The sequence below is a fragment of the Vanessa cardui genome, chromosome 23, assembly GCF_905220365.1.
Source record: "Vanessa cardui chromosome 23, ilVanCard2.1, whole genome shotgun sequence".
In the NCBI taxonomy this organism is placed as follows: domain Eukaryota; kingdom Metazoa; phylum Arthropoda; class Insecta; order Lepidoptera; family Nymphalidae; genus Vanessa; species Vanessa cardui.
The window spans coordinates 2,928,222-2,943,069 of NC_061145.1; the positions used below are offsets into that span (position 1 = coordinate 2,928,222).

Below are 14,848 nucleotides of genomic sequence, written 5' to 3' on the forward strand. Positions count from 1 at the left end.
ACAATAACACGTGTCACTCCCAATAGCTTAGTAGTTCGAAGCTCTTTGATTATATTTATCTATTCCTGCTTTTATAACACTCTCAATCATCCCAAATTAAAAAAGTTATCAGTATTAACTATTCCATAAAAAAGAATCATAGAAATCGGTATAGAAACACCAAAGTTATACATGAAATACGCTAATAATAAAGCTATCGCACGTGAATACTACATCTATACTACTATATAAATCTCTAGAGTCTGCCTGTACACTTATTTTTGTCGTAATTCGTCATAAGTATTCTTTTTATGATTGACTGACATTTTTGTGTGTCTGTATGTTCTGCTACAACTCGAGAACAGATGCACCGATCTTTATAAAAATTGGTATACAGGAAAAACATTTGATTGCGCAAATGATAGGCTATCTATATACAAAAGTAGATGTGTTTATATGTGAGTCATCGATAAACTCAGAAACTATTTGATCGATCATTAAGATCAAATGAATAAAGAGATTATGCTATCCCCATTGATGTAACTCGCTACCAAGTAGCGCTGCGATATAAATATATCTACACCGTTCAACCGATTGTCATGAAAATTAGTACGTACAAGTATTTTGTCACGGAGAAAGTGATTATTTCATCCGTATCATTAAAAATAACCAACAGATGGCCATTACGACTATTACGATTCATTTATATGTCGATCAACCGATAAGTATAAAATATGAAATAAAAAATGCAAATCATTGATCATCATTGAATAAAACAATTTATATAAATAGAAACTACCATGACATTGAAGAAACAAAAGATCGGAACATCAACAATATATGCGCAGCATCATCTAAAAGAGCTACGGAAACAACATACCAACAAGAAATACGTTTAGAAACAAATAGAATCCGAATTTCTACTTTGAGAGTTGCCAAAACAGTTAGTCAACGTAATGATCAAGTTGCAGATCTTCGAACAAGAATCTTTATCAAGAGATACTGAAAAACCTGACGAGCGAGCCCAACGACTGGATGATCAACGATTAAAATAGACTGAGTCAAGAACTAGAACCAATCTCAATAAATCCCGATGTGATCATTGGTTCAATTAATATAGTATGCCCGTATTGTCACGCTATGATGTTTAAAATAAACTGCTGATATAGTGCTACTCCACTGACAAAATGTATTTGCCACAATGGTTGAACCACCAGAACCTCTTCTTATCTACGTTACGGGAACTACTGAGGAGTCTGAATATTTCCTTCAACATATTAGAAATTACAATTCTTGCTTTGAAATAACATCATTTGGAGCAACAAACATTGTACAATACAATAATTTCGCGTCTACGTTTAAAGTGTATCATATGATTGGTTCACTTCTTTCAGTATCTAAATAAAATCCAGTTTCTGGACATTTATTCCATGGACAACGTAGAAAGAGATTGATCTTCGATGCATGTTCAGTACCACAACTAATCGAGAAATCATCGCTAAATTTAGGATTAGGTATGCTTTATGTAAATAAATGTTTAGTTAAAGATTTTAAAACTGCTCTAGAAAGTGAAACAACAAATGATTCAAAGTTATATAGTCATTCATTATCAATGCAGATAGAACGCCATTGAATGCAGAGCATGAAAGGCATTTTAATGCTGCCGTAGCTCCTGAAGTCACAGCTGTAGTTTTCGGTAAAGAAATTACAAAACGAGGTATTGTTATCATTAGGTAAGCGACACAAAAACAATCAAGGTGTCGCTGAAAAACATCAATCGTATGACATTATTACGATTATCCAATTATGTTTATACGAGCAGAAGATGGATATCATCTCGGACTGTATCAAAATATTCTCACGACAGGCTCTGTGACATCGAAGAGTTAGTTGTATGGATTTTTTTGCGTATCGTATAATGATTAGAGATAATCAATCTAACTATATTCTTAAGTGTCGTCAACTGTTTTAACAATTCATTGTTGACATGTACGCTATGGTCGAGAACGAACGATTAAACAACATTCGATACAACCAATCAAAACTCTGAGCCAAAGAGTACATTTATTTACGAGATACAATATCGAATGATATAATATCTGCTGATATTGGACAAAGATCTTCGTACAGTGGAAGACCAAGACATATGCACGAATATACTCAGGATGCTTTGACGTACGTTCGCAAGTATTGACAAGGTTGTAAATGTAATAACATTGATATTCGATAGAAACGGATAAAAGAGTACGTGTTGGTTTGATGCAAACTTTTACAGACTATAGAAATTAAATTAAAAATTTCATCGTACCTATATAACATCGTATAATTTTATAGGTGTTATGACCAATCTGCAGCCTATCGAGAACATCATTGAAGAAGATGACGAAAATTTTTTTTTTTTAAGAATTTGACTAGATCTCGCATGTTTTTTTCTCTTTATTTGTTCCTTTATTATTTGTACATTGTTGATGATCAGTAATTAATTACAAAATGAAAAATTAAATTTTTTTTTTCTGCGATTTGCCCAGCGAAGCGGGCGGGTATAGCTAGTTTAAAATAAAATTTAGAAACAGAAACAGTTCAATAGCTAAGTTATAAATAAGACATTTTATAATATAGCATAAATAAAGTATTAATAAGCGAATCCGAGAAACTGTCTATAACAGAGCACAGCACACACAGGATGTTCTACAGTGTATGTCGAATTACCATTAGCCCTGTATATGTAGGTGGACGAGTAAATGGGCCACCATGGGTAAGGGGTCACCTCCACCTATAGACAGTGGCGCTGTAAGATATATTAACCATTCCTTACATGGCCTGTTGTTCCACTGACTCACTCATTCACACCGGAACACAAAAATACTGGGTATTGCTGTTTGGCGGTATAACATCTAATGAGTGCACCCACTACTAGCCCATCTGGATAGGTATCACCATACCTATCTACTGGGCTAGTATGCGTATGTACATAATATCTTAGTGTTTCCGTCTATGCGTTTCCACAAGAGAAGATTTAAAAGGTCTAAAAGGAAAGCTGCTGAAAGATTACTTTTATACCAAAGGTATGAACGACAACAAAAGAAAATCATAGTTACAGTGTTTTTTACTTTATTTAACATCATGTCATATAACTTACAGCAATTAACAATATTTTCACATACTTTCCACTAGCTCGAATGAGCCTTACATACACATTTTGAAAAACTAACACTAATAATATAATTTTAACATATTAGAACGTCAACATACTGGATACGAGTATAGCTTACAAGGAATTATTTGTGTTGATGAGAATTATTATAAACGTTTAATTCGCAGGGTTATTGTAACGTTATTTATTATTTTGCTATAACGAAACGAAAAAACGTTAAGTTTAATTTATGTTACTGAACGAAATTTATGACATTGACGGAATCCAGTGTAATTTTTTTTTAGTGAAATTTTAATGCCACCATTTTTGTTGACCCCGCGAATCAAAACTCAGCTTAAAATTCAAAAACAACGTTAAAGTTACATTTTCGAATGTTATTTGATTGTGAATAATTATAATGAATAAATAACTGTAAAAAAAGTTATTATATGTAGTGATATTTTCAATAATGTCATAATAATTTTAAAATTCGAATATCGGTAGTCATATGTAACTTTGACGTTGTTTTTTTTAATTTACGCAGTTTTGTTGATATTAGCCACGATAAAAATAAAATGATATGAAACTTCAACATTAGTCATTAATATTATTAATTTAATAAAATATGCTACATTTATTGTATATCAAAACACTAGATGCTTCGAAGCCATTTGAATATAATGTTGACATTACAATTATTAATATGATATAAGCTAAAGGAAAAACGTGCAATAAAACACTTAGGTCTAAATAATAAATCTTATGATAAATTGTTATTTAACGATCATGAGTATTGTTATACGCTCATAGCGAGCAGGATTTTGTCTAGAAGGACTAGTATTTAATTTTGTGATTTGAAATTATTGAATAGACTCCTATATTATTTAGGGAAGCTTGTTCTCAGAGTAGGTAATTAATGTTACCTCTGTAGGTATATAGTCTCTCTTACGACACATCTTAGTTGATAGTCCGTTTGGAAAAGATATTAACATTTACTTTTTTTTATAAAATTATTTATTATCTGTAGCATTTAAGTCGACAGTTATAAACTATTACGGCCTGACAGATATTAATTTTACATTTACATACACATGCCTGCCAAAAGTAAGATATGTAATTAAAAAATAATAAATTTTGTATAAAGATAGGCAATAGCGGATTGGCCAATATATTGTAAGCAAGTCACAATTACATATGTTCATTGATATTATTTTGAGGAGACGAAAAAAAAAATTAAATTTCGAATTTTAAATTCAAATTTAACAAATATACCTTCGATAGGACTATATTGAAGGGGAATATTTTTTATTTTTTTTTAGCATTGGCAGCATTCAAGCACACAAGCATTTTTTTTTCTAAACATACATTAACTACCTTTTTATCATTACTCCACTTTAAATTGACATTTATAATTGATGCACGTGCGTGCATAGTTATACTTTTTAAATATATTCTTGAAAATAAATTATAGTAATAACTTCAATGATATTCTAATAAACAGATATGTTATACCCATACTAAACAACAGAAAAAAGTGTGCCGCGCCGGGAACCGTTTATTTTAGTTTATTTTTACATTTCGTTGAAAGTAAAAAGGATAGCTTGATAAAAATAATAAGTAAAATGGATAACTAGATGTTTTAATTACGCAAAACGTATTACTACATAATTAAGATGTATTATAACGTATTACTGGCATAATTTTGATGGAAACGACTAAAAGCAAAAGTCCCAATTAGGACGTTTTTTAGTCTTCACTTTTTGCGCATTAATGACATATCTGTTTACTAGAACATCATTGCTTACAACAGAATATTATAAAAAAATATTTTATAATATCTACGGGGTAATAATGATCACAGAGGGATTTAGATGTACATTTATATATTTATATACGTAATCGATACATTTTATACGTTGGTTTAAAACTAACGTATCCTGCGCTCGAAGTCTATCGAAGCCGTTTATAAGAAGCTTACACCCACATATGCAAAGCATTTATGCTTGACAGTTAATAAATATCCCATACGTTTCGATTTCATTTAGAACAATAGATTTGCCGTTTCAAGGCCGTTTAGATAGGTACCAAGGCAAAGTAGCTATTGAAATATATTTAGAAAAGCGTAAAAACTTTAACGTAAAGCTACTTATTATTGTCACTACTTTAATACTTGTAAATAATCACTCTAGACCATGAAGTAAAATAGAATAAATTCATTTCTAACACTCGCTCTTGACATTTACGGGTTCAGTAAATAACGTTGTTTACGGAATGTCTCTTTATCTGTCATCACTAATTTGCCATTTGCAAGAAGATTTTTTTTTTCTTAAACGGTCAGTGGATATATAACTTAAGGACAGATTTAATACTTCTCTTTTTTTATAAATATATTGATAGGACGCTTAACCTGTCAAGTTTCTTGAATCTAGTACCGAGACAGTTGACTAGAAATAGAACAATCGTTACTAAAACGATTTCAAAATGTTAATAACGTTCTTTCAATCAAGTGATTCTTAGTGGTCCGCAAAACTCTTGAGACCTATGGGTCTCAAGAGTTTTTTTGTAGATCACTCGAGCTATGGCTCGAGTGATCTACAAAAAAATTAAGTACGTTCACAATATCTGTTTTAAATGAAAATGTATTTTTTTTTCTTAATTCTAAAAAATACTAATATTTATGTTAATTAATAAAGTAATGCCCTGGGTCAGCATAGGTAATGTTAAGTATTTTTTGTATCTCTTTTTAGAATTAAAATCGTTGGCTATCTATGTGTTAAAGATAGTCACATATCATTATTTGTGTTTCACAGATTAAAAAATCATAGATTTTTTTCGATCACACAAATGGTGTGTATTGTGTGGCGCGCGAATTATGTTTAGTCTGAACACAAAATTATAATTGTAGTCTCTTATATCTCTTTGAAAATAAATAAAATTTACAGTTACAGGTTAAGGAGTTAATAAAGGAAGTTTAGATACTGAGGTAGAATATATTTATGATGTCTTGGAAAACCCGTTCCAGTCTTGATTTTAAAGGAATAAAAAGGGGCTTATTTAGATGGAGATTAGATATTCCACACTATATATATCTTTAGCGAAATCGTATATAATTCTAGGAAGGGTGCTGTTTATAATGTAAAAATGTTAAACTATTTAGGTATTTTAATTCGTCCAAATCTCGATGTCCTTTTGTTGTGAGTTTACTTAATCTATGGTTATCTACATTATTTATGGCTAACCGTTAACCACAGATATTTGTTAAGTTTTACATTTGATATTGTATTTTTTTTTAATTATTTTGCGCTGCTTAAATTGAACAGTCAGCCTTAATAATCTACATTTATATTGAACACAACTACATTTTTATCATTACAAGGATATAATTAAACATTTCGACTAGCACAGATAATCAATTTAACAATATGACATTTTTACACAATATATTTTGTTTAAGTGACAATTAAACTATATGAACATTAATATATATTATTTATACATTTAAGCAAAGGTACATTTCATTAGATATTTACGAGGATACGATAACAAATATAATATATTTTAACGCCTTGCGTTGCAATCATAATAACTTATGTTTAAAATAATTCAATATAACTAATTATTAGGTTTATAAACAATCATAAAGTTACATACTTTATTACTTAAATTATATTAAAGAGGTTGTATGAAATCGTCAAATATGAAAAAAATTAATCCATTTCGTTGAACTTCTTCAAAAGAATTTATAAATTCACTTTATAATATTCAGTTACGTAATATACAATAAAAAAATATAATTTTAAATTATATTTCGGAATGTTTCATCATTTTTGTCGAGATGTGCGTGCCTTGCTTACATACTTAACAGTTAAATTAGTTTCCAAATTGTGGTCATTGTTTCTCATTAGAGTTTTAGTTAAATGATATAGCTAATTCTTCTCAATAAACGGGATCTCTTACGAATAAATTATTTTAATCATACAAACTTTCCAGCTCAACTAATTTCCAATATAAATATACATAGATAATACAGATATATGTACGTAGGCGAGAAGTTATATAAATACCTACTGTATATTTGACTTAGATACTGTCGTTATTTTGTGATTAATTTATACAAAATCCATAGACAACGTAACTTTTATTATAACATAATATTTTTGGTCTGTATAGAATAGAATAACTAACAGTTATATTTAAATTTAAAAACAAAGAAACATGATATAACTCTTCCCAAGTTACTTTATTTCACGACGCGACGACGATATTCAAGATCATATTTTTTTGTGCGTGAAATACAATTCACACTTTGTGATAAATTGCAGATAAAAAACTAAATATATTGTTATTATAGTTAAAAATTGCTGTTTTCTAAAAATAAAAATAACAATTGTATATTTTAATTGAACAACTTAACGATGATTGAAATAGATTATTTACAAAAATAAAATACTTTTATATAGAACTGCTTAATATTCAAATCATTTCAAGATGATAAAACCACGTATTTAAATTAAGTACTTAATATGAAAAATATTTTATTCGATATTTAAACGTATCATTTAAATAAAATGTTTAATTTTAAAAGCTGACAACTCTGATAGCACAATAAAATGTAGGGAGTTTTCAGCCAACATTTTAAAACCAGAAATACACCAGAAGGATGACAGCTCTATCATACATTTCAATTTTAACTCGCACATCTAATTAAATAAACTCCTACTCTTATTAATACAGATAGAAGCTACAGTCGATGTTTCATTTATTCGTAAAATTATGGCAAGTGAATAAATCTATAAGTAACACAGATTATTAATTCCATAAAATAAATAAAAATAAAATAAAATATTTATTATTCAACTTCATAAATTATTTTATCTTATTTCATAAAGCTTTTGATTATTTATATGTCTAGATAGAATGTCAAAGCAGAATCTATTTTTTTTAAGTTCACGCCACACTTAATAACATGACTTTTGGTTAGTCAAGATAATAAAATTGATTCGATTGTTTTATTTCTTCTGTAATGTAACACTATCTAGATATATAAAAAATCTCAGCGTAAAGCTAATCTGGTACATTTTAATAAGCTATATTAAATAAATTAAAGTGTAAAAATTCACCATACACACAATATACGAAATAACGAGAGAGTTCGAAATCTAATCTAGTGACATATCAACAGTTGTAAATATTTTTAACGGATGACTAAGACCTATAACTTGTTTGCAGGACAAGAAACTTTGCTTATTAGGTCGTTCGTAAATATATTAAAATACTTGTTAAACATTAAAAACTATAAATTAATTCATATGACTAGAGTAAAATAATATTTTATGCACATAAAATTTTAAAAACTTAATACAAAAGAATATATTACACTGGTAACATTGAAATAAGTCAAGTATTAAATTCGAAGCAAAGTTTCTTCGTACAAAGAATAAGTATAAACTACCGAAGTTTTATGTAATTAATAAATGGACTCGCAGTCTGGTGGGTGGTAGTTTCCGAAGACGTTGAGCTCGTAGAGACTCGCGAGGGTTATAAAGAGAAGGTACCACACCATCAGCACGGCGCCGAACTTGCGGTCGAGTTTCCAGCCGTTGGCGTGCGTCGCCACCACGAGGAATATCACCGTCGAGAACAGGGACAGCGTTGAGTAGATTAAACCTAAAAAATATGTTATATATTATATATTTATAGATTGACTTTTCTCCATTCTATTACTTTTTTAAATTATTTGTCGAAGGTTGGCAACCAATTTATCGGTAAATCTTCGTATATATAGTTCAAATCACTACACCGTCAATGCGTAGCCAATTAAAGGATATTAGCTGTTATTAACCCAGTTACGTTTCGTCTTATCTAGTCTCCATTCCCTCTACCACTACCCTCCCTCCTAATCCGTAGTATAATAATAAGTAGATTAACATATTTGTAAAGAGTTCACCAATAATAATTAGAATCTCTTACATTATGATACTTTTCCATATTGTATTTACATAATAATACGTTTAAAGTAAGCGCATTGTTTAATTAAATTTATTAATCGCCCACTATATAAAAACATGATTTAAGGTACAGTCGGGGTAAGAAAAGGTTCGTCACCTTAAGATCTATTTTTGTGTGCTCAGTATGAGCGATAATCTGCTTTACCGATCGAGAAAATATGACACTGACAGATATATTTTGACAATTAAGTAGAAGATATCATATCTAATTTGAATTTGGAATGACTAATTACGCCATTAAAAAGGTTTCATGTTGATATAAAACTAGACGTAGTCCAAAGATGTTATACTATTTTGAACCAAGTTGTCATACTATGTAAGTTTAATTTGTATGCAGTTGTCCGTTTAGTGCTTTCGTTTCAAACGGTTCTAAGAGTTTATGACTTGATAAAGGAATGAATTTAAAAACTTACGAAGGTTTTCTTACTCTGACTGTACAAACTACAACTACCTACGAGTATTCTTTTTTAGAAATTTGCTGTTTAGCAATGGCAAAGTTATATTAATATTTATTTATTTCTTACAATCGTGTCAGCCTAATAACAATCAAGTATATTACCACCCCCCTTAAATTCTACGAGCTATCCTAACCTACACCGTTTGTTGCCTGGAAGAGACCGCTATGTCGCGATAAGATAACCAAAATTTTACGCCTCTTTTGCTAAGGCTGAAAATATGTATGTTGTATTTATTTTATCTGTGTGGTGTACAATAAAAGTATAAAGAAAAATACTTTAGAGCCAAGATGTTTTAAGCTCGTGCCTTTGAACCGACGATTGCAGTTACTCAGTATTTAAGACATACAACATTTAATTTCCAAGAGCTCAATTTGTAATTATAATTCATCTCGTGCTCGGAAATGAACGAAAACCTCGTGAGTTTACTTGTTGGTAGAGCTTTTTGCTAGCCCGTCTGGATAGGTGCCACCCACTCATCAGAATCTTCACCTCCAAATTTGTAACATCATTTTCGGCCAAAATGAGATTTTGGTACTATAATGTCTGGGTAGGTACCATCATCAGATATTCTCAGCAGCAGTACTCATTATTGTTATGTTCCGGTTCGAAGGACGAGTAAGCAAGTGTAAGGCACACACTACAGGCACAAGGGGCATAACACCTTAGTTCTCAAGGTTGTTATACTATTAAAAATTTTATATTACTATATTCTCACACTTTTAACTTATCCTCATAATTGGGTATAAATCCTAGTTCACATATGAATTTAGGCTTATCTACACATTCTTGCTAGAAAATTTTATAATTAAAATCCATATCCTTTCGATGTACCGTTCATTACCTTTGCTGATAACGTTGACATGACTCCCGGGCTGGATGATGGCGGTCTGGATGAACCACGGCAGGCCGAGGCAGACCAGGATATCGAAAACATTGGAACCAACTGCGTTTGAAACTGCCATATCGCCGTAACTATGGTACGAATATTTTTATACATTATAATTTGTTTTAGGATAAATATACATTAAAAAAAAAATAGGCAAAGGTAGAGACTTATTGGACTTAAAATAGTCGTAAGAATTAATATTATTTAATTATGAAAATATTAAAAGAAAATTAAATTATAAATATTATACCCTTCTTTGATGACTGCAAGGGAAGAGAGAGCATCCGGAACGGATACACCTGCAGCCACGAACGTCAAACCCATCACCGTATCGGGAATGCCAAGTGTGTACCCTGAGCATGGAAAAAATTTTTCAATCCAAAGAGTTCCTTTATTTTCAATACTAGCAACTATATATTAAATAAGTTCATTTTTTAATGTTGCATTGTCTCGTAGTACTTAAAATCGCACCTTAAAAATTTACGTGTCAATTTGGTCATTGTGAAAAATCCGTGAATCGCGAATAGGTGACTTTGAATAGGTAAATTGATTTTAGCTTAATATAAATATTCTTAATGGATTTTTTTTCATAAAAATAAATCTTTGAAAACGGTGAAACCTCCTTTGAATCTTGACTTAAAGGGCCTCTTTATAGTTAGGGAGGCGAATAGGGGAATTTTCGGTAATACTTGAGCGTGGCAGTTTATGATATGAGAGATACCTTAGACCTAATAGAACAACCTTGCAAAGTATTTAGCTCTATATGTAGTGACGCGCGCCTGGGATAGACGATCAGATTAGTAAAAAAAAAATCGATAGTCTGAAATACTCGAGCGCGTCAGATTAAGATATTGGGGGTTGATTTTAGTGTTTTAAGACTAAATTTAACTAATCTGACGATACGTCCTTGACGCCGCCGAGTTATAGGGTCGCGAACTTGTAAAATAAAAACGTAAATCCGGCATTCTCGAGCGCGATTTTTTTTATTTTTATTTTGAAGAATATAATCTAAAACTTACTAAAAATACAAAATCTGCCGGTTTCCGCATGACCGGAAGTCTGGAGGAGCCATTTCGTCTTCCGAAAAACGCGTTGCGGCATATAAGTCGCGAACGATACATTTTACAAAAAAAAGATTAAATAAACAAAAAAGGTAATTTTATTTTACACAAAAAAGGTCTCTTTACATTTTTGTCCAAAGTTAAAACTTTTTGACTTGAAGCATCATGAAAACTCAAACACCCGGTTTTTTGAGTATATCTCGAAAACTGAGGGTGTTAAAAAAAATTGCTATGAAATAACGATGATTAAATTATGTGACTTTTATTATATCTCAATTTTTTTTTCTCAAGCTTCTTGACAATTTTCGTGGACTCGGAAAAAGTTACGCGTATCTGTATACAAAAGTATTATTAACATGTACAGTTTGATGTATGATCAATAGCCTGTTGATCCTCAAATTGTTTTTTGGACGTACCGTAAGCATAACGAACCAGTATTTTTCCTTTGTTACACAACATTGATGGTGGGGAAAGGAGCGGTAGAAGGGAATTTTCGGTATACCCTAATATATGTATATATATATATAGGTTTATGGTCCCCTACCGTAGACCTTTGAGCCCTCACTATGACGCCGATTGAAGAGAGAGAAAAGACCCGACGGTATGTTTCTCGAATGTGCTGGAAACTTTCTCCCCTGCAGCCCCGCCCCGCACTCGCTGTATCTATTTTTATACAATAAATAATACAATTCGTACGACATTTCATCTACATTTACGTTGGTTGTATCTATTGCTTTATTGTTATTCTTAAATTCCCCGTTTAATCAAGGAGAAAGAAAGGAAAAGAAAAGAAACCCAAAAACCTTTTTCGGTCAGATTAAGAGAACCCACCAACATTTTTGTCAGATTAAGAAAATATGCTCTCAGGATACCGTGATAAACCTCCCCTATGAAAATCTGACGCGCTCGAGTATTTCAAAAAAACTTTTTTTTTTTGCATTTTCAAAAATTCATCGTAACTTATCGTCACGCCGAAATCGTCAGTTTTTTTAAAGGGAGCTTCCTTAGGGCCTACTTAACACCCCTTCCGAAAATCTGACGCGCTCGAGTAATTTTTTTTTTTGTGCATTTTTGACTACTTCATATGCCTAGCCCCACCACGCAAACCGGGGGCACTTGGGGCATACATAGTATGAATATCTGACCCGCTCGAGCATGCCCAAGTAACTGTTTTTTTTAACATTTTTGAAAAACCGTACACGCCAAACCCACCGCTAAAATTGTTTTTACCATACGAGCTTTTCTTTTCGAAATTGTTTTATCTTTCGATTTTGATAAGTCTCGATGGCGCCGTTGAATTACGCCATTTAGCTACCTCGCCTCCCTAACTATTATATTTGTCAAACATAACTTTCTCAGAATATGAAATACGTCTTTTTAAACTGAATAGTTCATAAATAGAACTCCGATAAACTCACCAATAATAGTTATCATCCACACCATAAAGTAGGAGTAGAATGAGATCCAGAGCATAGAGATGATGAAGGTGATAGGATACCATCGACCACGGCAGTCGGGCATCGTGTGGCGACACGACCAATGGACCGGGTAGGCCACGTACCAGCATGCCAGCTGCACCACACCTGAGAATAGATAAAAAAATCTAATGTTTTACTAGCATTAAAAAAGCTAAACATTAGCATTAAACATATCTTATCAGCGTTATAATTCACTAATCGTTTAACTAACTTAATGGATCACTTAGTTTAGTTAAGCTGCAGATCGGCAGTGATCACTTAATGCAAATTAAGTTGCTTATAAACTTAAGGAGGCTTGGATTCTGAGCTCAGTCCAAATAATTTAATGGGGCCTTCTACACGTATAAAAATTAGTAATTATGTTTTGTGGTAATGTAAAGTAGAACAAGAAAACCATCTATGAAATTGAAAATCTTTGAACATCAAATACAATCTTTAGCTACTTTTTATATCCAAAAGCTACGACCATCCAACCATACAGACAGGCGAAAACTATTAATTTAATGCATAATAGCATAAAACCTTAGCGATCCATTTAAATAAAAATCACATCTATATAGGTATATGTTTTGTTTTCATTAGAACCTTATTCAAATATAAAAAAAAACTTACTAGCTCCGACTGGCTTTACGAGAGGATCGACGGCAGTTTCCGGATTATATTCCTTGGCTTTGTAGTAAGCTGGTTGTGCTGGAGGCTGAAATTGATACATCAAAAATAGTTATTAATATTACCACATAGTCCACATACAATTCACATTATTCTGAAGTTCAATAAGTTTTTTGCAATTGTTATAATGGACGTAGAAGTATTCTGTAAGTATTTATTACTTGACAAACATACTTATACATTTTTTACTTAATGTATTTAAATTGCACATATTAAAAACTGAACAATTTTCCTATAGGAATATGTTGGGAATGGTTTAAACGAACAGCCGAAAGACGGAAATTTGTATCATAATTTATCTTTACTTCTTGTGTTTATCCATTGATTATATAAGCCTTAATTATAATTATGTACCTATTTATTGTAAATATAACATAAGAACACTGTAAAAATATGAACAATTATTTTTTATAGAATGAAAGCAGTTTTACTATCTGTTATGGAAAACATAAAACATAAAAAATGCTGTGATAATTTCACAGTATTTTTTATGTTTTATTGTTTATGTACCAAAATGTACTAATGGCGTATTATCAATATTATTTTTATACTATTCTATCCGCATACGCTGTGGAACTCATTGAAATATAGAACTAATCAGTATATCATATTAAAAATATAAATAGGATACATTTTTTCCATATACAGACTGACTAAAATCTTCAACAATCTCTAACAATTAGGAAGTGTTATTTTCATATATAATATATATTTGAACAGAACATCTAGGAACGTTATCTGCATCAACGATGCCAAGCTTCCAAACTATATGCGAAAATATAATGTTGGAAAAATGTGTATATTTGCCTTTGAAACGTACTGAAAATTAAAACAAATACAAGACAATAATGCACACGCCCTCATTAGACGACTCTTTATTGTTCCTAACATCTATTATATTAGAGAATATGATGGTCCGGTTTCTCATGATTATGGTCATGAGATTGGTAACATAAGTTTTACTTATTTCGAGCTTCACTCCTTATATTTTATTTAGTATGATATTATTGAATACATGTATTTCGAATGAAGTAAAGTAACAGCCTGTAAATTCCCACTGCTGGGCTAAAGGTCTTCACGCTGTTCCAATGCGGGTTGGTGTAATGCACATGTGGCAGAATTTCGATGAAATTAGACACATGCAGGTTTTCTCACGATGTTCTCCTTCACCGCCGA

At 31.2% G+C, this 14,848-nt stretch overlaps 1 protein-coding gene across 1 annotated transcript in view; it reads right to left on the reverse strand.

Moving 5' to 3' along the window:
- Nucleotides 1-6,404: 6,404 nt before the first annotated feature.
- LOC124539613 (probable sodium/potassium/calcium exchanger CG1090) overlaps nucleotides 6,405-14,848 on the reverse strand; it is a 54,637-nt gene continuing 46,193 nt past the window's right edge. Inside the window, exons 12-16 of the mRNA XM_047116908.1 lie at nucleotides 13,616-13,700; nucleotides 12,944-13,108; nucleotides 10,715-10,817; nucleotides 10,420-10,550; nucleotides 6,405-8,779 (exon numbers count right to left, since the gene is read on the reverse strand). Of these exons, the coding sequence (XP_046972864.1) occupies nucleotides 8,580-8,779; nucleotides 10,420-10,550; nucleotides 10,715-10,817; nucleotides 12,944-13,108; nucleotides 13,616-13,700 (684 nt within the window). The 3' untranslated portion in view covers nucleotides 6,405-8,579. The remainder of the gene's footprint in view (nucleotides 8,780-10,419; nucleotides 10,551-10,714; nucleotides 10,818-12,943; nucleotides 13,109-13,615; nucleotides 13,701-14,848) is intronic.